Source organism: Nicotiana attenuata, chromosome 10 (genome assembly GCF_001879085.1).
Source record: "Nicotiana attenuata strain UT chromosome 10, NIATTr2, whole genome shotgun sequence".
NCBI lineage: Eukaryota > Viridiplantae > Streptophyta > Magnoliopsida > Solanales > Solanaceae > Nicotiana > Nicotiana attenuata.
In genome coordinates this window covers 23,602,783-23,627,957 of record NC_031998.1, presented here as the reverse complement: position 1 = coordinate 23,627,957, position 25,175 = coordinate 23,602,783, and the positions used below count along the sequence as shown (strand labels likewise).

General features: G+C 38.0%; 1 protein-coding gene across 1 annotated transcript; it reads right to left on the bottom strand.

Moving 5' to 3' along the window:
* On the bottom strand, positions 20,714 to 24,704 carry LOC109233158 (alkane hydroxylase MAH1-like). Its single transcript, XM_019398936.1, has 2 exons — positions 24,441 to 24,704; positions 20,714 to 22,660 (listed from the first exon to the last, which is right to left on the bottom strand). Exon 2 carries the CDS (start codon positions 22,602 to 22,604, stop codon positions 21,075 to 21,077), a length of 1,530 nt encoding a protein of 509 aa, XP_019254481.1. The 5' UTR covers positions 22,605 to 22,660; positions 24,441 to 24,704; the 3' UTR covers positions 20,714 to 21,074.

Below are 25,175 nucleotides of genomic sequence, written 5' to 3'. Positions count from 1 at the left end.
AAAAGCAATATACTGATCATTTCTAGTTCTTATCATCTTGTTGTTCAGTTCTAACACTAGTTGAGACATTTCTTGGTTCGAGGGTGATCAAACTCAGAAGCTAAGGCTGTTCAATTTTGTGGTCTGCATTTATTTTATTATCGTTAATTTCAATATTAATCTGTCTTCTTAAATTGTATCAAGTTATATCACGTATCCTTAAAATTGCGTATAAATTCAATTGTTATCCAATTTTTAAGGGTAAAATAGTTTGGCGCCCACCGTGGGGATAAGGATAATAGTGATATATGGTACAAACTTTCATAATACACACTATTTTACACTTGTTCTTTGAAGTATCTTTGATTCCAGGACCAAAATGTCAAACTCTCATCAGCACCTCTACATGTTGACAATGACTTCGCCCACCACGACGAAAATGATAACATGGCACTAGGGAACAACATACCCCCAGTTGGCCTCGATGGAGTTCCGGTTGTAGATCCAATCCATGTCAGCTCGTATATAGCCATTAACGCAAATTTGGCCGTCGATCTCGAGGGCAGCATCCGTAGGGAAGTTCGATCAGCTACTCAAAGCACTCATGGCGGCGAACATGGCGAGATCAACCTACAGTTGATCTTCAAAACGTTACAGGCTCAACAGGCATCGATAGCCCAGCTCGAAAACCAGAATCACCCACCGAGTAGGATTGAGCCCGAGCCATCCTAGGAAGTTGTTCGCAGGGTCGAATCAGATTCAAGGAAATCGAACGAGAAAGAATCGGAGACCAATACTGCAATCATAAAGATGCTCGAAGAATTGACAAAACAGATTGAGTCGGGGAAAAATAAGATCGAGGCAAACGACAAGAAGGTTGAAACTTACAACTCTAGGGTCGGTCAAATCCTGGGGGCACCACCAATATTGAAGGGACTAGACTCCAAAGCCAATCCCCAAGAAATTCCGCATACCCGAGATTCCTAAGTACAATGGAATAATCGATCCAAACGAGCGTGTCACCTCTTACACATGTGCTATCAAAGGGAATGATCTAGAGGATGACGAGATCTAATATGTCCTGCTAAAGAAATTCAGAGAGACCTTATCAAAGGGAGCTATGACATGGTACCATAATTTACCACCTAATTCTATTGACTCATTTGCTATGCTTGCAGATTCTTTTGTAAAGGCACGCCGGCCCCATCAAGGTCGAAACCAGGAAATTGGACCTTTTCAAGGTAAGGCAAAAGGACAATGAAATGCTCAGAGAATTTGCGTCTCGATTCCAAATGGAATGGATGGACCTACCACCAGTTATTGATGATTAGGTTGTTCAAGATTTAACCCAAGGGCTCAATGTTCGATGTTCGGTGGCTTCACAGCAGTTGAAGCAAAATCTGATAGAGTACCCTGTTGTTACGTGGGCCGATATGCATAATCGGTACCAATCGAAGATCAGGGTCGAAGATCAAGGTCGAAGACCATCAACTTGGGGCTTCTTCCGACTCTGTTTATCCTATCAGACCCATCGATAGAATCAAGAGGGATATTGACAGAGAACTGAGGTTCAATAGAGAAAGATACCAGCCATATAATGGAGATCAAAGGAACTACAGATCTGGGCGATATTCTGCACGAAATGAAAAGAGAAGTGATCGAGGCTAGAGCTCTCGAGGGCTCATGAGCAAGAGCGACTTCGACAGACCTATCGGACCTAAAGAAGCACCACGATTATCAGAGTACAACTTTAATATTTACGCAGTTGCTATTGTATCGATTATCGGATGCATCAAAGTCACCAAGTGGCCTCGACCTTTACAAACCGATCCAACCCAAAGGGATCCCAACCAAATATGCAAGTATCATGGCACACATGGCCATAGAACGGAGGATTGTCGACAATTGAGAGAAGAAGTATCCTAGTTATTCATCAACGGGCACCTTCGGGAATTTCTGAGCGATCGAGCCAAGAATCATTTCAGAAACAGGGATTCCAATAAACAAAACGAGCAAGACGAACCTCAGCACGTCATTCATATGATCATCAGAGGGGTCGGTGTTCCTCAAGGTCCGATGATAAAGCGCAATAAAGTATCAATCACAAGGAAAAAACGGACACGAGATTACATACCAGAAGGAACTTTATCTTTCAACGACGAGGATGTAGAAGGAATCATGCAGCCCTATAATGATGCACTGGTAATTTCTGTACTCATGAATAAAAAACGGGTTAAACATGTGTTAATTGATCCAGATAGCTCGGCAAACATCATTCGATCGAGGGTCGTAGAGCAACTCAGCCTATATGACCAAATCGTGCCCGCGGCCCGAGTGCTAAACGGATTCAACATGGCTTGTGAAACTACTAAGGGAGAAATAACATTACCGGTAAACATAGCCGGAACCACCCAGGAGACCAAGTTTTATATGATCGAAGGGGACATGAGATATAATTCCCTATTCGGGAGGCCATGGATCCACAACATGAGGGCTGAGCCCTCGACCCTTCACCAGGTATTAAAATTTCAAACACTAGAAGGGATCAAGACGGTCTACGGGGAGCAACCCGCCGCAAAAGAGATGTTGCCATCGATGAAGTAATTCCTATATCGACACTCTCATCAACAAAGGAGCCAGGTTCGAAAGCAAAACGAGAAGCCAAATAGCAATCACCGATGCCAGCCTCGACCCAATCGGACAAGCAAGGGACTGACGAAGACGACGATTACGGGGTTTTCTCGATACTTTATAGCTCGCGAGGATTCCAACACTACCAAATCAAAGGTCGAAGAGCTGGAGTAGGTCGTGATGATCGAACATATGCCCGATCGAAAGGTATACCTAGGCATAGGGTTAACTCCCGAGCTCAGGAAAAAGCTTATTTAATTTCTTATAACTAACATGGATTATTTTTCTTGGTCCCATATCGATATGACAGGGATCCCACTGGAGATCACTACTCAGAAGCTGATCCTGGACCCGAAATTCCATCTGGTAAAGCAGAAAAGGAGACCACAGTCCGAGATCAAGCATGCCTTCATCAAGGACGAGGTAACTAAACTCCTTAAAATAGGGTCCATCTGGGAGGTCAAATACCCGGAATGGTTAGCAAACATAGTAGTAGTTCCTACAAAAGGGAACAAACTAGAATGTGTGTGGATTATAAAGTTTTAAATAAGACATGCCCCAAAGACTCTTTCCCTTTGCCTAACATCGACCGCATGATCGATGCCACAGCCGGCCACGAGATCCTTAGTTTTCTTGATGCCTACTCTTGGTACAACCAAATACAGATGAACCCAGATGATCAAGAAAAGACCTCTTTCATCACTAAGTATGGCACATACTACTATAAAGTAATGCCAATTGGATTAAAAAATGCCGGTGCCACTTACCAACGCCTAGTAAATCAAATGTTCGAAGAACAAATAGGAAAATCCATGGAAGTTTACATTAACGATATGTTAGTTAATTCCCTGCGAGCAGAGGACCATTTAAAGTATCTGCAGGGAACCTTCAGTATATTGAAGCAGTACAACATGAAGCTGAATCCAGAAAAGTGCGTGTTTAGAGTCGAATCAGGTAAATTTCTCAGGTTCATGGTGTCCAACCGAGGAATCGAGATCAACCCCGACAAGATCAAAGCTATCGAGTATATCATGGTAGTGGATAATATTAAGGTTGTACAAAGGCTAACCGGGCGCATTGCCGCCCTGGGGCAATTCATCTCGAGGTCTTCCGATAAAAGCCATCAATTTTTCTCGTTACAAAAGAAGAAAAACAACTTCACCTGGACCCCAAAATGCCAACGGGCCTTAGAAGAACTTAAGCGATATTTATCGAGCCCGCCATTGCTTCACACGCTGAGGGCAGACGAACGAATATACTTGTATTTAGCAGTATCGGAAATAGCGGTAAGCAGAGTCCTAGTCCGGGAAAAACAAGTCACTTGCTTTGCTAAGTGCCTCTAGAAAACTGAAACCATATTTTCAGTGCCATCCTATATGTGTTGTGACAACCTACCCATTAAGAAATATAATACATAAACCCGAACATTCGGGACGATTGGCCAAATGGGCCGTAGAAATCACGGGCACGATATTAAATATCAACCCTGAACAACCACTAAATCTCAAATTCTAGTAGATTTCGTGGCCGACTTTATGCCGGCCCTAATACCCGAAGTCGAAAGAGAGTTGTTGGTAAACTGGGGTGTGAGACCCCATGTTTTTTTTTCTCTTCTCTTACGTAATATACGTAACGTGGCGTAGTTATATTAGGTATATATGATTGGGTATAACATCACACTGGTCACATGTTATATTAGGTATATAAAGGTCGGCAACAGTTGTCGTAAATTTCTCTAATTAATTTTCTAAATTTTGGGTCAAATGTATCAGATCATTTCTCCCAATATATAAAGAGTTATGAGACCAACAACCTATCGAATCGAAGTTCTACGAGTCTTGTATTCAACCAAAAAAACCTCACATCAAACGGACATTGGAGTAAAAAGTTATTACTGTTTTACCCCGGACTGTCCAGGCTGAAACTGGGTCGCGAACCGGGTCGGGTCAAACAAGTGTTATAAGTCGGTAAACTCGACTTTGAAGACCTCAAAACATTTCATTTCAGTCCCAAAACAGTGAGCAAGCTGAATAGAGGGTTTCATGATGTTCTCGAGTGATTAAGGTGCGTTTTTAACGATTTTTACCGTTAAAGTTTGCCCCCGTGCCTAGAAACTCAATCTCTACGCTTTGCAATCGTTTCCCCCTTCTATTAGCTGTGTTTGGAGCTATTTTTTGAAGATAGAAATTTGTTGTTATTGCTGGTTCTTCATGCTTTATACTTGGTTTGCCAAGGTAATCATCTTGGGACTTTTTTATGATCGTTTTTACGGACGTTTCGTCAAGTTAAGGTCATATGGCAAATCTGCCGATTTAAACTCAATTATGAACTGTTTATAGGTGTGTATAAGCTGCATATATATAGTTTTTGCAAAGCTTAGGACGTAAGGAACAACTTTCGTGAAGGAACTACAGGCATTCAGACGTTCGTTGGAAAGGTATGTTAAGGCTAAGCTCTGTCCTTCCTTTTTGCACGAATTCTTGGAAATTCCTAAGACGCCAAATGTGATATTTTACTATTCTATTGCTAGAAATACCTTCTGTGAAAGGCATTGGGATTGTAGCTTAAGTATTTTCATGATTCTATTAGGTTGATATTCCACTCGTTCGGTTAAATAGGGTATTCGACATCAATATATGTCATTTTGTCGGCTTTCTTATCTATGTGTCTATATATATGAATTCTTATTCGTCTTGGGGTTGTGTGACTAAACAAAATAAAGGCATTTAGTATTTGCAATCAGTCCTTCTTCCTTGTTAAAGGGTATTTTAAAATCTCTAAAGTGGCACGTCGATTTCCAAAAATCTCAAATGTAATTTTTTTTATGTTTAAACTACTAAAACACTTGATTTTTGAAATACTTTCTTTTACTAATTATCAATAAATTATGTATAAGGACTAAGTGAAGTACCTTAAGCTTTTTATGAACATCTTCAGAGTTAAGTTATCTTTCTAAAAGTCGAGTTAATTTTTCAAGCTTATTCAAATAATAAAATATGAGGTTCCACGAGACAATTGTATGCGATACGAAGGTGATTATGAGATTATGAGAATAAGAGTACCAATGAGCCAAGATTGGCTAAGTTCTTGTTATGGCCTATTATGTGCATTCAAAGTTCATATCATACATGGCATATTTTGCATGGACTTCGAGCTATAATCGGAGGTAAGGGACCTATTTGCCCGAAAGACTATATGTATTGTACAGATGGCCACAGGTTGGCAATATGATACCGGTTAGCTACCGGAAGAGACCGCCATTGCTAGCATTTGGTTGGATATGTCATGCATTTGCATCAATATACATGTATTCACGACATACGATTACACGAGCATACCATGCATATTTGATTACTATGAGGTCGGGTGTCGGCCATGGAGGCTATCAGAGTTTCAGTGTCAGGTGGTATCTCTATTACCTTTTTTTCATTAGCTATGTATGATTCTACTTTCTGCCTTACATACCAGTACATTTTATTCGTGCTGATGTCCCGTTGCCAGGGGACACTGCATTTTTGTTTCGTGCGTGCAGGTCCAGGTAGGGACTCTGATCGACCCCTCCGCTAGGATTTCGGGGTTCAGCTGTGAGTTGGTAAGCTCCACCTCTTCCTGGAGCTATCATAGGATGGCTACTTTTGTTGTACAGTTTGGGTATAGTCGAGGCCTTATCCCGAGAATGCTTATGACACTCTTAGAGGCTATTGTGGACACAGTATTCTGGGTTTCTTTTTGCAGCTTTCAGTCTCCAGCTCATAAGCTTGGTATGTTTATATATGTGTGTAGGCATGTATGTCTCCAATCGTGGCCTCGTTGGCCAGCTAGTACTTTATTATTTTGGCTCGTCTACCTTTGTTTATACGGCTTATTGTTATTCAGGTCATGACCTTAATGGTCCAGGCTTAGTATTTCAGATGTTGTGCTGCCTGATCTGTTGGGACCCCCAGTTTAGTTAGCTAGTATGTCTAATGGCTAAGTCGGTCGAATACAGTATCGAGTGCCAGTCGTGCCTCCCCTAGTTTGGGGCGTGACAATGTATTTGGCCCTTTTTTTATATAAAAAAAAAAGTAGGTGTTCGAATTAAGTTTTTAGGAAACAAATAAGTTTTTCTGAATAGTAGCAAAAGCTATTTTTCATAAACTAAGAGAAGTATCTTTTTCCCAAAAGCACTTTTGAAACTTTTGTCAAACACAAATTGCAGCTTCAATATTGACAAAAGTGGTTTTCAAATCGAGTAATTAAACACAAATAATTTATCTTTAAAAGTACTTTTTGAAAAAGACTATCGATAAAAAGCACTTTTCAGAATAAACAAAGTTTGTAAGTTTGGCCAAATAAGCTATTAGTGAGAGAGTTTATCCCGTCTACAAATCTATTACCAACTCCTTTCATAATTAATGAAAAATTCAATTGGTTCAATACAGTTTTATTAGAATATAGCTTCCTCATATACGTTCAAGTTGTGAGTCTTTGGCTGAAAACATTTCTTAAACTACTACAACTTAAATTTCAGCCTTAATGTAAATAAATAAAATCTTTAAAATTTATCAAGACGAGTAAGATGTAAAGCCCCAGAGATTTTTGCCCCAAAATAATTTTGTTCTTGTGCAAGCTTTAGAGCCTATTTGGAAAGCCACCTTGAAAATGGATTTGGATGTAATTGGGTGTAATTATATAGTTTGGCATGTTTGTTTGGCCAAGTAATTACTTGATCAACATGGAATTGGGTGTAATTGGAGAGGTGTAATTACACTCTCCAATTCTCAAGTGTCATGTGAGAATTGGTGGTAATTATACTGTGTAATTACAAGGTTATTTTCATTCCTTGTTGTTTTTATTTTAATTTATTTTCTTTATAACTTTTTATTTCTATTATTTAATTTAATTTTTACTTTTTAATTTCTTTTGAAATTTTAATATATATTTTTGTTTGTACACTATTCATCTTTTATTTCTCTATCTTTTCTTCTTGTGATTCCATGTAATTACTTATATTTTATTTATAATTTATTTTATTATTCTATTTTTTTGAAACTACACGTCTACACCTCCTAATGTTAGAAATAATGAAGCATTAATAAATTTGGCATATAATGAGTGATGCAATTAAAGTGAAATTTTGTTGTTGAATGTGGTTATAAACTTATCACGTTTTCTAATCTTAAGTTGCAGTGGAACTTACTATTATTATGTTGGAATTTGACATATGTTAAACTATTTTATTTTTTTAGAATTTTGAAATTGTGTTATATTCATGGTTCTAATTTACTTGTTTTAGTAGTATTAGCTCACATTGCATGTTGTTTATGTTTTAGTTAGAATTGATACATTAGTTCTGTAAAACATTTGAATAATGTTATGACATAAATATTTATAAATATTAATTTATTTATCAAACATGAATACCATGTTGTTCTTACAAAATGTATATTTTTAATTTTTGTAAGTATCTAAACTAAATATTACTCCCTCTGTTCCAGTTTATGTGAACTTATTTCTTTTTTGGTCCATTCCAAAAAGAATGACCCCTTTCTATATTTGGAAACAATTTAGCTTAAACTTACAATTCTATCCTTAATGAGAAGCTTTTATAACCACACAAATACTTTGGGCCCCTTTTTGACTTGTTTAGGACCACAAATTTCAAAAGTCTTCATTTTTTCTTAAACTCCGTGCCCAGTCAAACAGGTTCACATAAATTGAAACGGAGGGAGTATTAATTAAAAAAATACCTAAATTATTTTTACAATATTAGTTATAAATATATGATTACTAAATTAATGTATATTCACGAAAAAATATACATCTTAAATACCAAATATAATATCATTTATACTTATAAAAATTTATAGGCACATATTTGTTATATTAACTTTTAAGTTTTGATAATTACTTAATTTATAATTTAATCTAACTGTGTAATTACACTTGTGCAACCAAACAGTAAACTTGTATTACACTATGACAAACAAACAAGTCATCGTAATTACACAAATGTGTAATTACTAGGCTGTGTAATTACTACCCTAGTAATTACACCAATTCCAATTACAGGGTGGCTTTCCAAACAGAATCTTAAGTTAGACACAAGGATGTTCAAATACTAGAAAGGGTGTATGACAACTATGTTTTACGCTTAGGAGGAGGTATGGACGTTTATAAGAGGGGAAAAGTAGTTTGGAAAAAAAGAGAATTGTCCAAGGTAACAATACAATTGTAGTCGCAAGAGACCTGACTTCAAATTAGTATATATCCAAATATATAATGAAATATGAGGAGGACTACCTATCTAATCAAAGCCCTTGAAGTCTAGTTTCTAACACTTCAAACCGTTCGTCGTTTTGATGTCCCTATAAAAAGTTATAGGCATTTTACTAAAGACTGTTGATAGGTTGTGTGACCTGCTATGTTTTGATGATCTAACAAACTTTTAGAACCAGATGGAGAACCTGCTCTACATTCTCAAATGCTCAAGAACAACAAGTCTCTAGTCGAGGACATATCTCAATAATTTAGAGTCAAAGAAACGACAGAGGGAACAGATGGACCTCAGTTTCCTTGCTGATTGTACTAAGTCAACTCCTCACAGTTGTAAAGTTGTTGCAACTGTTCCTCTGCACGCACCAACAAGGCAAATAGTGCAGCAGTCACTTTATGGGGAATGCCTTTGTAACATAAGTGCTTGCATCATCCAAGTGGCATCACTTGGGTATTATTAACATGAAGCAAAGCAAAAACAAGTCACTTGCACATTCCAGAATCGATTAAGCTTTCTCTCAACTGTGTCAATCTTGCAAGTGATTCTCAAGGCATCAAGAACAAAAAACAACATAACGAAGGACCAGTTTTCTACACTGAGTCATTACATGTCCTTAGTTGAGTTGCACCTTTGTTAAAGTGATTTACTTGTAATTCCTACTTAGCTTAGTTAAGAAGCATTGTGTAGGAAACCGTTTGTAAAACCATAAACTTTTGTGTTTGTATCTTGGCTAGAGTTAGTCGAGTTGTAAGCTTTATAATAGAGTTATTGCAAAGGAGCTTGTAATAGGGTTATTCCAAGTTAGTGAGGGATTAAGAGTTTAATTCCTAGGTTACAATAGTTTGTAATCTAACGTTTGCTCAGTAGTGACGTTAAAATTCTACGAGTGCACATCGTGGTTTTTAATCCCGTGAGCTGGGAGTTTTCCACGTAAAACTCCATTGTGTCATTTACTTGCTGTTCTGTGCGTGTGTTCCGTGGGAACTAATAGAGAACCTGGTTCTCTATATAGTTTGGTAGACCCTTAGTTTCTATCAATTGGTATCAAAGCGGGTTCTTTCTATCAGGCTAACACCTATAAAGGATCCTCATGGTTGCTCCACCAAACTTTGAAGAAGGTCAGTCTACCTATAGACCACCAAGGTTCAATGGACAATACTACAGATGGTGGAAAACAAGGACGCACGACTTCATCACGGTTGAAGATTCAGAGCTCTGGGATGTTATCTGTGATGGTCCTTTCATTCCTATGAAGACCATTGGTGAACAAGCAGTGACAATTCCCAAAACAAGAAAGGAATACAACGATGCTGACCGCAAGTCTATAGAAAAGAATTTTCGAGCAAAAAAAGATCCTCGTCTATGGCATTGGACCAGACAAATATAACAGGATTTATGCCTGTCAATCTGCCAAAGAAATCTGGGAAGCCCTCCAAATAGCACACGAAGGGACAACTCAAGTCAAGCAGTCGAAGATTGATATGCTAACCACTGAGTATGAACTCTTCAGGATGAAGGAAGATGAGTCCATTTAGGACATGCACACTCGTTTCACCTCTATCATCAATGAGCTTCATTCTCTAGAGATATTATTTCAAGGAACAAACTTGTTAGGAAAATACTCAGTGTATTACCTAGTTCCTGGGAAAGCAGAGTTAATGCTATCATAGAGGCAAATGACCTGCAAAAGCTGACCACTGATGAACTCATTGGCAATCTGAAGACTTATGAGATGAAGAAGGAGAAGGATCATGAGAGAAGAAAGCCCAAAAAGGAGAAGAACCTGGTCCTCAAGATAGACAACAACGACTCAAGTGGTGAGGATGCTGATATGGCCTATCTAACAAAAAGATTTCAGAAAATGGTTCGCAGAAATGGAGGTATTCCAATGAGGGGCAGCTCCAGCAAGCCAAGAGGCTATGACTTATGTCATAAGTGCAGGAAGTCAGGACATTTCATCAAGGATTTCCCTCTCCACAAGCAAAACCAGTACAAACACAACACAGATAAAGCAGCCAAGAGGAACAAAAGATTCAAGAGAAAAGATGCCACTGATAATGTTGTGAAATAGGCTCTTGCTGCATGGGGAGACTCTTCCAGCGAATTTGGAAAAGATGATGGGCAAGGTGATAGCTCCATGATGGCAGTAGAAAGTGAAGCAGCTGAGTATGACTCTATTTTGCCCTAATGGCATAATAGGATGAGGATGAGGAAGATGACGATGATGATAAGGGAGTAGTAAAGGAAGCAGCCAAAGATGGTATATGGATAGTGGCGGCTCGAAACATATGACTTGAAGCACTAATGATTTACTTTCACTCAAAGCCCTACAAGGAGGGAGTGTGTCCTTTGGCAATGGCAAAAGGGGAAACATTCTGGGAGTAGGAAGAATTGGAAAGTCTCTCTCTCACTCAATCGAAAATGTGTATTATGTGAACAACTTGAAGTAAAACTTACTGAGTGTTTCTCAAATCTGTGACAAGGGCAACCAGTTAGAATTTGTGTCAAAAATCTGCATAGTCACAAACCTCATGTCTGGTGAAGTGATTCTGATGGCAAAAAGATACAAAAACATCTATGTTGATGATTTTGAGTCCCTACACAATTGGGATCTCACATGTCTGAGTGTTGTGGATGATGATGCTGAATTGTGGCACATAAGGTTGGGTCATGCAAGTTTACGTTGCTGAACAAATCGGTCAAGAAGGACTCATGGACTGCCTAAGTCAAGCTTTAAAGATCACAAGGTATGTGATGCATGTGTAAAAGGAAAGCAAATCAGGTCCTCCTTCAAACCCAAAAAGGATATAAGCACCTCAAGGACACTTGACCTCCTCTATATGGATCTATGTAGAAATATGAGTGTGCCAAGTAGAGGAGGAAAGAAGTACATTTTTGTCATAGTGGATGACTACTCCAGATTCACATGGACCCTGTTCCTCAGAACCAAAGATGAGACTTTTCCAGTGTTTGCTGCTTTTTTGAAGAAGATCCAAGTAAAGATGAGCCATAATGTTGTGAGTATAAGATCTGATCATGGCACAGAATTGAACAATGCAAAGTTCGACGAGATTTGCACTGAAAATGGTATAAGTCATAATTTTTCAGCTCCAAGAACACCTCAACAAAACAGTGTTATGGACAGGAAAAATAGGACTCTTGAAGACATGGCTAGGACAATGCTGATTGACAGTGGTGTTGCAAAAGGTTTTTGGGTAGAGGCAGTCAACACTGCATGCTACTTGGTGAACAGGTGCATGATCAGGTCCCTCATAAACAAAACCCCATACGAACTGATGAACGGGAGAAAACCCAAGCTAACACACTTAAGGACATTTGGTTGCAAATGTTTTGTCCTCAACAATGGTAAGTAAGCTCTGGGAAAATTTGATGCCAAAAGTGATGAAGGAATATTTCTTGGATACTGATCACAAAGCAAAGCTTACAAGGTGTACAACAAACAAACTTAATGTGTTGAGGAAAGCATACATGTGATCTTTGACGAATCACACCACCTTTTTGGAAGAACTGCACACGATAAGGCTGATCAAGATGGAGAGCTATCAAATATTCCTGGTAAAGTCATTGATATGGCAAATGGAAAGGCTGAGATGATGAGTTAGGTCAAGGAATCAAATGACAATGGCACAGCTGAATCTTTGGCTGATGTAGAGGAACCTGGTCCTTCAATCACAATAACTGAAGTAAAGAACAAAGTTGTAGATGGTGTGCAAGGAACCCCAGATGTTGAGGTAGAAGCAAGACTCATGTCAACAATGAATCACATCCGGAAGAACCTGGATCCTCTCATAATGAGATTTAGTTGTCCAACTAGAAGCATAAGAGTTTACATCCTCTTCAGAATGTGATCACTCCTCTTAAATTAGGGATTCAAACTAGATTAATGTCAATAAAATCACTTGCCTTCTTAGCCTTTCTCTCTCAAATTGAGCCAAAAAATAACAAGGAATCATTGAAAGATGCTAACTGGATTACTGCCATGCAAGATGAACTCCATCAGTTTGAGAGGAACAACGTATGACACCTGGTTCCTTGACCTGCTGACAAAACTGTTATAGGAACCAGGTGGATATTAGGAAATAAACTTGATGAGTTTGGAAACACGACAAAGTACAAGGCAAGGCTAGTAGTTCAATGATACAATCAAGAAGAAGGGATTGACTATGATGAAACCTTTGCTCCAGTTGCTCGAATGGAGGCCATCAGAATCCTTATTACCTTTGCATCTCTTATGGAATTCAAACTGTTCCAAATGGATGTCAAAAGTGCATTTTTGAATGGTTTTCTAAAAGAAGAAGTCTTCGTCTGGCTTCGAATGTCATGACCATCCTGAGCATATTTTTAAACTTGACAAGGCTTTATATGGGCTGAAGCAGGCTCCTCGTGCATGGTATGAAAGGTTGTCCAAATTTCTCCTAAAAAATGGCTTTACAAGTGGAAAATTGATAACACCTTATTTCTGAAGAAACGGGGGAGGAACTAGCTCAATGTGCAAGTCTATGTTGACGACATCATCTTTGGTGCAATAAATGACTCTCTGTGTGAAGAATTTGCAAAGCTCATGGGAAGCGAGTTTGAGATGAGCATGATGGGGGAATTAAATTTCTTCTTAGGTCTGCAAGTTAAGAAAACTCAAAGGGGCACAATGATAAGTCAGCAGAAGTACATCAGATAGCTTCTAAAGAGATTTGAATTGGAAAGTTCAAAGGTAATCGATACCCCTATTTCCACTGCCACTCATCTGGATATGGATGAACTTGGTTCTCCTGTGAACGAGACCATGTACAGAGGTATCATTGGGTCACTCTTATATCTCACAGCAAGAAAACCAGATATCGTTTTCAGTGTGGGACTGTGTGCCAGGTTTCAATCTAATCCAAAGGAATCTTATCTGAAGGCGGCTAAGAAAATCTTGAGGTATCTCGAAGGGACACGGGATCTGGTTCTCTACTATCCCTTAGGAGACAATTTCGACTTGATCGGGTATGCTGATGCTGATTATGCTGGTTATCTGGTGGATAGGAAAAGCACTTCTTGCATGGCACACTTTCGAGGATCATGTCTAATCTTATGGGGTACAAGAAAACATAACTCAGTGGCTCTCTCAACTGCAGAAGTTGAGTATGTGGTAGCTGCCTCTTGCTGTGCTCAACTGATGTAGATCAAGCAGCAGCTAGAAGATTTTGGTGTGTTCTCTTATTGTGTGCCATTACTGTGTGACAACACAAGTGCTCTCAATATGGCCAAGATCCCGTTCAGCGTAAGAGAACAAAGCACATTGATGTGTGACATCACTTCCTCAGAGATAATGTTGAAAATGGCTTATCTGCATGAAGGTTTGCAGCATAGAAGATCAAATTGAAGATATCTTCACCAAAGCACTGAGCAGAGAGCACTTTGAAAAGAATCGTTTAGCACTAGGGTTGATCAAATCAAGTTGAGAACCTGGTCCCTCAATGATTGGCTATGAAAGAAATGAACAAGTAAAATAGCTAAAAGTGTTTTCTGGCGAGTTCTAACTCATTTCTATACCGTTACAAGTAGACATGCATGGTGATTACAGAGGCAAACAAGAAGCTAATAGTATTGCACTTTGGCAAAAAGGATGATCACTTATACAAAATCTGTCAGGGAACCTGGTTCCCTTGACACAGGTTAGTAGTCCCTTTGTACTCTCATGCAAAAAATTTAAGACGGCTAAAAAGGGTGCCACGTCATTAAAATGTCAGTTTCTCCTTTTTCTTTTTGGAACCCAAGCGTCCTAACCGTTACGATATGACCCCCATACCAAGAAAATCAATACTCGTTCCCAACCGGTCACTCACCCTCTTTAAATTAATCTAAAGGATGTCACTTTCATAATTGTTCACATCGAAAGCCAAAACTTCCCTTTTTATCCAAACAACCAAACACTCTCTTCTTCCATGAACTTTCACTACACTCCACCATGTCTGAAAATCTCGAAGCCACAAATGTCCCAAGTATTGTCCCCACTGTGGATTCAACTATTGAAGCACCGGTGATAGAGTCAAAGTCCTCTATGCCACCCAGTTCAAAACCTAAGCAAGATTCCTATGCACGCACTGTCTTTTCTCCTACCTAGTCAAGTTCTGGTTCTCATCGGAGTCACAATACTTAAAACTCCAAGAGGTTTGTAGCTACGACCTCTCCTTCTGCCTCGCCGGAAAAAATGGCCGAGGGAGGAACAGTAGAAGGAGAAGAAAATCAAGAAGTCTCTAGTCTCCGAGTGGAAGAGAATCTTGAGCCACAATAGGGTGTGGTTCAAAATGGCGATGAATCAAAAATGACTACACCAGACCTCGATTTGGATGTCTCCAATTTTATAGGTAATACTCTTCCTGTGCCTTCTGATTTTACTTTGGGGTTACAAGAACAAGGAGCCATAGAAAATATGTTGTCAATAGTTGCTGAGGGAATTTTGGTGGGTGGTTATGAATATGTGTCTGAAATTCATGGGTCTCAAGGGGAAGGTGATTGTCTACAGGTAGAGGGTAGGGAACAGGTGCATGTCAAAAATCTGGCACCTGAAAGTACTACTATAGAACCACACGAGGGACCCGATCCTTCCTCCCAAGAGAAGCCGTCTGCTTCTACTTGGGATCAAACCCCCTGTTCTCCAAAAGAACCCTATTTCAGTACTGATCTCGCTCCGTCTCCTCATTTCTATGCTGAGCCATTGACCATTATTGTTCCTAAGATGAGATATATTTCTGAGGAGGAGAATGAGGATAGTGAAGAAGACTATGACAATGTGGTTCTTGCAAACTTCATTAGTGCTAGGAGTAGAAAGGCAACTTCCAAGGAGTCTAGTCCCTAAAGAACTACAACTAGGTTGCAAAAGAAGGAAGCTCTTGAATCTGTTCTTAGGCAGAAAAAAAAAGAAAAGAAGAAGAGGAGATTGGTGAAGGATGGAAAGTTTGTGAATGACAGGGTAGTGCCTCTACGACTTGTTGTGGACATTGATGACGAGGTGAATGAGGAACCTAGTTCCTTAGTTTGTAAGTCCTTAAAGAAACCTACAGTTCCGCGATCCAAGAAGGAGTCATCTGAAAGTGCAATGGAGTTTAGCATTGTTGAGGCTGAAAAGTCTGGTGAGAAAATAGCTGAGGAATCTAGTAAGAAAGTGGCTGAGAAGTCTTATGAGAAGGTGATTGAGAAATCTGTGTCTGAGAAGGTGTTTCAGAAATCTGAAGACAAAGGGAAAAGTGTGAGAAGATCAGTGAAAATAAAAGCTGGTGAGGAACCTGGTTCCTCCAAGAGAGCTAAGCTGCGTGTGGTCAAGGATTCAGGAAGAGAAAACTTGAGAAATCAAAAGGTGCTGTGGGGCAGAACATTTGCCCCTGATATTCTGGACATGCCTGGTATGCGCCAACTAGTAGAGATTTGTGAATCTCAATAGTGGACACATTTGTTCATGGTAGAGAATCCTAAGGTGTATGAGGTAGAAGTGCGCAGTTTCTATGCTGACTTTTTCACAGTAGAGGATGACAACATCTGCATGAAGGTGAATGGTGCTGACTTTGTGATGGATGAGAGTGTGGTGGGAACCATTTTGGGAGTGCCTACTGGCGGAATATCCTCCATTGAAGGGACTTGTTCTTCAAACTTCAGAAATGCCATTTAAAGGATAATGCAGTACAACATGGGGAACGGGTACACATGAAGGCCCTTCTTCTAGTGTACCAACTGCTTTTGAAATGGTCAACAAGGTTCTGCTCCCACGTGCAGAAAGATGTTCCATTACGTCACGAGCAGTCCTGTTTCTCATGGAAGCACTAGATGCCCACTATACTATAAACTTGCCTGGTCTCATGATAGAACATATGAAGAAACTAGCAGATTTTAAGGATGGTAATCATGGGTTTCCGTACGGGTTCCTACTCACCAAAGTATTTAACTACTTCAAGGTCCCCTTGGGAAAGGCTACAGTGGGTACTCGCAAGCAAACCATCTCCAATACCACATTAGAAGATTGTGAGTGCATCGATAAAAGTGGAGGGGCTGACAGCACTTCCACTATCTCTCAACTCATTGATGCTCAGAATACTACCACTGAAGAGATAAGCAAACCAAAGGCAAGGAATGCCATTCTTGAAGGTTAGCTCAGTCAGGCCCAGGAGGCACCTTGTTCCAGCAGTTCACAAGGCACAGAGGTTGCCCGGCTGACGAAGGAAAATGCTGATCTGAAGAAACGGGTTGAGGACCTGAAGGAGAGGCTGCTCTACAAGAAAATGTCAGCAACTGCTCGAATGGACATCCTCCTTAGAACTCTTGCCTCTTCATTTGTGCCTCCCCCTTCCAGTGCTCCTTAAAATCGTTCCCTTCCCAGTGTCAAGTTCAAGTTGTCTATCCTCTGTTTTGATCTTTTTGTTTGCTGTGTTTAGTGACTGGTACTTTTTTTTGCTGTTTTAAGTTGTGGATGATTATGTAACAACTGGTACTGCTCCCTATTTATTTCCAAAATTAATGAATATTCCGTCCTTTTGCTATGCATACTTTGCTCTTCTGCTCTGTTTTTGTCATGTTTGTGTGCGTGTGGCATGAGTTAACTAGGCTAGAATTTTTTTTTTTTTTTTTTTTTTGCTTATTGCTTGTGATTAATCTTTTTATGATACAAAAAGGGAGAAAATAAATTGAGGGGGAACAAGAGAGGGAACAAGTTTATGGGGAATACAGGAAATATGCATGACACTCTGGCTATCAGGGGGAACTTCAATTACAAGTTTGTCATCATCAAAAAGGGGGAAATTGATAGGTTATGTGACCTGCTATATTTTGATGATCTAACAAACTTTAAGAACCAGATAGGGAACCTGTTCTACATTCTCAAATGCTCAAGAACAACAAGTCTCAATTCGGGACACGGCTCAATAATTCAGAGTCAAAGAAATGACAGAGGGAGCAGATGGACATCAGTTTCCTTGCTGATTGTACTAAGTCAACTCCCCACAGCTGTAAAGTTGCTACAATTGTTCCTCTGCACGTATGCAACAAGGCAAACATTGTAGCAGTCACTTTATAGGGAATGCCTTTGTACCAAATGTACTTACATCATCCAAGTGACATCACTTGGGTAATATTAACATGAAGCAAAGCAAAAACAAGTCACTTGCACATTCCAGAGTCGATCAAGCTTTCTCTCAAGTGTGTCAATATTGCAAGTGGCTCTCAAGGCTTCAAGAACAAAGAACAACATAACGAAGGACTAGTTTTCTGCATTGAGTCATTAAATGTCCTTAGTTGTGTTACACCTTTGTTAAAGTGATTTACTTATAATTCCTACTTAGCTTAGTTAATAAGCATTGTGTAGGAAACCGTTTGTAAAATCATAAACCTTGTGTTTATGTCTTGACTAGAGTTAGTCGAGTTGTAAGCTTTGTAATAGAGTTATTGCAAAAGGGCTTGTAATATGGTTATTACAAGTTAGTGAGGGATTAAGAGTTTAATTCCTAGGTTACAATAGTTTGTAATCTAAAGTTTGCTCAGTAGTGAAGTTTAAACCCTACGAGTGGAGGTTGTGGTTTTTAATCCTGTGAGCTGGGAGTTTTTCACGTAAAACTCCATTGTGTCATTTACTTACTGCTGTGTGCGTGTGTTCTGTGGGAACTAATAGAGAACATGGTTCTCTATATAGTTTGGTGGACCCTTAGTTTCTATCAGCTGTCTTGTCAGCAAAATGGGTCGCGTTTTGGGCGTTCAGGGGGGCGCCAAGCGCAAAAATCAGAAGTTAAATTTTTTGGGCGTTTTGGTTGGCGCTGGGCGCGGACCGTGACACCGAAGGCGTGAAATTAAAATAAAAGGGACGGGGAGAAAAGAAATAGCCTCATTCTTTGAAGATTAAACCTCCCCCTCATCCTCAAGTCATCCAAGTGTTCTCATACTATCTAAGATGAGTTGTCAATGTGATTAACGTTAGAATACTACTTCCAAACATCAACTATAACAATATTCTATCTCAAAATCGCTAGATTCTCAACAAGAACTCAAGAACAAAGTCTCTCCACTAACCTAGGGTTTTACCATTCAAGGTAACTTTCGTAACCGCTTTCAAATAAAATTGTTAGATAGGTTTATGGTTGATATTTGTTCCTAGAAACTACTACAAGAACTAAGATTAACAATGAACCCTAGAAGGAGAGAAGAATCAATCACAGGGTTTCTACATTTTGGAAATATTGGACTTCTAGTATTGATTTTTAAATTAACTATGTATAGATTTGTTTGGTAAGTCGAACCCATTAGATTGGAGCAAACGAAGGTATTCAAAAACAAGGAATCAAGGTGTGTAGAGACAACGCTTTTACTAAAGTCGTATTCTCACAAAGATCATACCATAAGTTATTGTTAGACTGTATAAGGTATTAATGTGGGCTCTGAATGAAACGAGTGGACCCACATTATCCATTAGAATTGTAGAAAAAAATCTTAGATGATTATCATGGTTAATAACTCAAGAATAGTTTGTTACTCCATAAATCATGTCTCTTGCATTCATGACTTGCATATATTTCTTTAATGTATAGACTATGAAAATTTCCTTTACATGATTTTATGGAATTGTTTTGATGAAAACTGTGAAGATATATAATTGTTTTAAATTTTGTGATGCAATAATTACTTAGAAGAATATTTTGGGAGTTTCCTTAGATCTCTGAGTAAGGTTCATAGCCCTTAGTGGTTTATGTAACCCCGAAACTACTCGTGCCAGAGTAGGAGATTAGTGTACCGTTGGTTCGGGCACTATGATAGAAGTGGCCTAGTAAGGCACAAGAACACGAGCATGCTAGAACCTTGAACTGCGAGGCACCACAGGAATGGGGTTCAGGCGGTTGGGCTGGGATCATCCACCAGACCAATCATTTGGTGACATTTCAGAATCAGAATCAGAAAGAATGTCAGAATCAATGGAACTACCCGGCCAGCAAAGAAAAGAAAAGAACAGAAAAGAAAATGCTTTAGAAAATTTACAAAGATTGTTTCGAGATCTATTTGAATTTATTTTTCCCAGAAGAGAAAGAGAATTTTTATGAATGACATCAAGAAGAACTTTATACTAGATATATGAGTTGTTGGTATCAACTCTTCATCAGAAGCTTTTAGAATTTCTTTTTATCATGCATACATACTTCTTTCAGAGTCTCGTTCCAACTTTAGTGGGGGATTGCTTTACTTACCGAGTAGCTCTGTGGTGTACTGACGTTCCAAAATTTCTTTTTGGAACCTAAATTGGCATATGCCAATGTAGGTACAGGATTTATAGACGAGCAGACTACGAGTTAAGACATTCTCCCATCCTAGCAGACTCTCGGTGAGCTCCGATTCCGGCCATGGAGTTTGTTGCTTGATTTCAGTTCTCAATTTCTATTTTCATTTATTTTTATTTGAGGATTAGCCGGTAAATCATGTCCCGAGCAATCCGCCCAGACTCTATAGAGGCTTCATAGATATTACAAGGTTAGATATATTTTATTTGGTTTTGTTAGATACCGATTGTTAAGGTTTTGATTATGCATAACGATTAATGCTTTAAATTTTTCAGACTTAAAGAAAGATGTTTTGTCTTGGTTGATGTTGACCCACCTAGTAGAATTAAAAGAACAGATAAGAAGGTTCGCTAGGTCAAGTTAAAGCACCGGGTGCCGATTACAACTTGATCAGAAATCGAGTCTTGACATAAGATACATCCTACCGTTGCTCAAAGTTTAAAAATTAACGGTTTCATATTAAAAGCAAGATTTTGTACCGTGATAAAAGAAAGTAAACTAAAGCAGTAAACAAACCTCTACTCAATAGACATATATCAAGTAACAAAATAGAGCAATATAATTATTTCTTTTTTTTGAAGGGTAAAGATACTTACATTATTAATAATACTAATAACACAACAACATTGTCATAGGGAACGTGTCCCCATAGAAATGTCGTTAGTACATAATTATTCCATGCCACCTAGGGCATTATCATTGCCTAGAGAGGCCAAAATGTTACATGCATTCAAACTACACGACAGTCGCATTAATAAAACAGTTATTGCCTTATTGGTTCGACAACCCTTCCATATGGAAAAGCGTCGAATTACAACCATTTATCACACATCTTTATATACCTATCAATTTAACTTAATTTGTTTGTAGTCTACGCAATTTTGTATAACCATTCATTTGGACTAAAGAGGAACCCTTTTGACGACCCTAACCTTCAAACTATTTGTCATTCGAATCACAACAGTAGCAGTAGGCGAAATGGTTTGTCCTTCCACTAGTTGGATATGGTAATTGTATATGATGGTGGCCGCCACCATTTTCATCTGAATGAACCCCATATCCTTCCCTATACAAGTCCTTGGACCAGCATTAAACGCTGGAAATTGGTAAGATGGCACATGTTTGACAGCGCCTCGCTCTGAAATCCATCTTTCTGGCTTGAATTCTAAGCAATCTTCCCCCCATAGAGTCTGCATTCTCCCCATCGTATAAAACGATATCAATATTTTCATGTCTGGAGTAACACGGTGACCGCTCGGGAGAACATCAAGTTCAAGTGGAGATTTATGCTCAATTGAAACTGGTGGAAATAGCCGAAGAGCTTCGCACAATGCACCATGTAAATAAACCAGTTTTCTTGACTCTTCTATGTCGAAGAACTTGAGGTTTTCACCTTTTTCTAAATGAAATTGCTGTTCAATCTCTTCTTTAATCTTTGTCTCTACCAAGGGATTTTTAGTTAAAAGCCAGAAAAACCAAGTGAGAGTTGTGCTTGTGGTGTCTCTCCCTGCAAACATCAAATTCAAGAAAGTATCTCTAAGAAATTCTTGTACATTACCAGAAGTATCTCCATTCGTCCACTGATTGTATGCTTTGATATAGTCAGAGAATAAGTCAAAATCCTCGTCTTTGTTGGTTTTATTCAGTAGCTTTTCTTGCTTTTGCGAAATGGCAGGATATATGAATTGATCAAAAGCCTCCCACGCTTGACTGAGATTTTTTTCTTTACCAATATTAAGCTTTTTTTGCAGTTGCCAATAGCTCTCTGGTAAGACGTGTCTATACAAAAGTGCATCAACCATGTCGTTGAAGCCCTTTTCACATGGCAAATGAGGTAAATCGATGGATAAACTTTTTGGATCATAGTCAAGTAACAATTTACTAATATTATCAAAAGTAAATCTCCGAAAAATATCTTGCAAATCAAACGTCGTGCCTCGTTCAGCAAAAGCATCAAGAACTGGTACCAAACCTTTTTCGACAGTGTCCCACACGTTCTTCTTTAATAAAATTTGGAACTTGGCATGGCTTATTAAGGACATGGTGATTTTCCTGTGAATCTCCCATAATTCAGAATCAACATTAAAGATTCCATTTCCTAATATTTCAAATATTTTACGAAACTCGGGGCCCTTTGGATAGTTTGAGAAGTTTCTACTAAGGATATGATGGACATTTGCAGGATCACTAGTGAATAACATGTTCATGTTGCCAAGCGCCGGACCATAGAACTCAAAATTGTTCCCAGTTTCTAAAAGAATATCAGTGAAAAATTCGTGGATTCGATGAGCATTTTGAATAAATCCAGGCAACATTCCAACAAGGGGCCAATTTCTTGGCTCTGAGTTTTTCGACCTTCTATTTATGAAGAACCATGTAAAATAAGTGAATCCAAGGATTATCAGTACGGGAATAAGAGAGTATACATCCATTGTGGTCGGACTTAATTTTCAAACTACCTTTGATTTGGTTAGTGTTTTTGTAGTGTCTGCACAAAATTAAGACAAGTATCAGCAAAATATTTCTATTTTTCAAGAAAGTAATGAGAGATAGAGGATGCAGAAAAAAATAATCTAGTTAGAGAGGACTTACTAACTTGTTTTAGAAATAAAATTGAAATTGCAATTATAATGTATGTTGCACCGCTTAAGAGCAACAACACTATCAAACAAGGGGTAATGTGATACTAAATTTTTATGGCAAAATTTCATACAAGAACAACTTGGCTCCCTACTTTTCAATTTCGTAGCCCATATTTCAATTTACAACCAACTAGCCCAAAAATAATAGGATAATACTCAACATTCAACTCCAATAGATTCTCGAAATTACTATGTAAATTTTTAAAAAAGATTGTTCAAGCTTTTAAATTAATTTTTGAATCAGTAACTCTTACTCAAATATTAGTTCAACGAACCAAATCCATTTGGGTGGTGAAAATTAGATTTTTTAACAAGCTTAAATATGTGGGTTTAAATTTCGAATTTGATTTTGTGAGAAATTTAGAGTGGGTGTTATTTAGACTTGTTAGAAATAGTATAAGGAAGTTGTATATAAAATTTGAAGTCATTTAATGGAGATTTGGACTGGTTTTGAACAAGAATTGTAACTGAAAATCGTGGAAGAAGTTCGTCTGCAGACGCTTGTATAAAGGTATATAATAGTGTATATGATATGTTTATACACTCATATCCACTATTATACAAGATTATACAAAAAACTGACTTCGTCTTCTGCCTTGCATATTTCTGAAATTTAACTCAAATCTACTCCAAATCACTTCAAATTTAAATTTTGAACTCCTTTTGATATTTTCAATCAATTGGAACAATACCCAATCCAAACAACTAACAAACTCAAAAAATCCTAATTTCGAAAGCAAAGCTTTGAATGACCTTCAATGGTGGACTTCTACTCTTTAATTTTCTGACAATGCAAACAAGGGGAGAAACAGAAAATACACGCCCCCTTAAAGCATATGTAGAAGATGTGAGAAAAAAAAAAGAGTGAAAGCAATGGTTGTGAGAACACAGATTTAACTTTATAACTTTTAAAAACAATGGTTGTAAGAACACAGATTCTGAATTTGCTAATGCTTTCAAAATATGTACAATATGGGCTAGGTAGGGTAAAACTTAAAAATATGGGTCATTTTTTTTTTTTGGTGTAAAGTCATATATATTTTTTTGTAATTCTTCAATTTTTATTATCCACGTATTATTTTTACTTATCCATCGTACCAAACGACCACTGACTTATTTAACTACTAGGCCGTTCCGTAGAAACTTTTTTTCTTTCTGTCTTTAGATCTCAAAAAGGAATAAACCAAAAAATGTAAATCCGCCATTGATATCAATAGCCTATTTCTAACAAACTCGAAAAGCATACTATTCAGAAGATTAATATATGTACTTTCTTTTGTCTCAATTTGTGACGATATTTGATTGAATACAGAGGTTAAAAAAGATTTTTTTTTTTTTTTGAAGTTATGATATAAACAAGTCATCACCATTTGTGACTATATATAATTTCATTAATGGTAAAATGAGAAAGTTAAAGAAGGAATTAAAGTATTTTAAAACAAAAAAAATTATAATACTCTTTTTGAGATAGACTAAAAAGGAAAAATATGACGCAGACCAAGGGAGTATCATTTAACTTTCCTAATAAAACATAAGCGAAAGAACTAAAGCAAATACTTTTACCCCTTGTTTATCAAAATAAATAGAAACTGAGGGTACATCTCACACAAATGTTTAGACAAATACCTCGAACAAATATGCTGTGGCTCCTGCAGTTGTAAGTCCTTGAATGCAAATCTTGGATAAATGGAGTTTTTATAGGTGGTTAGAAATTAAATTATTGGAGGGAAGGCTAGTTTGTATAGGGCGGCGAGCGGCAGCAGTGGCGCAGACTATGTTGGGGAATAGATATAGGTGAGGCGGCGAAATTCAACTTTCCTTCCCTTTATTCTCTTGTTTTTTTCCCCCTATTCTCTAAAAGTCCGGAATCAAATTGCGGTTCTTTTTAGCTCAAGTGATCGAAATATGTAGAAAAAAAGAGAGTTATCAAAATATATAGCATATTTTTAAAAGACATTATACTTTAGCCGTAGTTTGGCCAGTTAAGTATAGCGTCTTTTAAAAAGACGTTATATATATAGCATTTTTTACTAAAACGCTATATATATTATATGGGCTTACAAATAATTCTATACATTAGGAATAAGAGATACTTAAATGATTCATTTCTATAACTACAAGGATACTATGCAAAAGACACTACGTTCTACACTAAAAGGTCACTACATTACAAATACAAACATTATATTAGGCCACAAGATACCACTACAGGGTGCTAAAGTAAAAATTTATCTAGTTTACTAGTCTTATAGCAAATTAATAATCTAAACCGGATAAAAACAACAAATTAATTTAATTACAAAACAATCACGAAATTACATATGACACAGTAACAAGTAACTAATTAATATTTTTTTTTAA

Coding starts and splice junctions, on each gene's coding strand:
- LOC109233158 (XM_019398936.1), bottom strand. CDS start 22,604: ATGGATGTATACTCTCTTATTCCCGTACTGATAATCCTTGGATTCACT.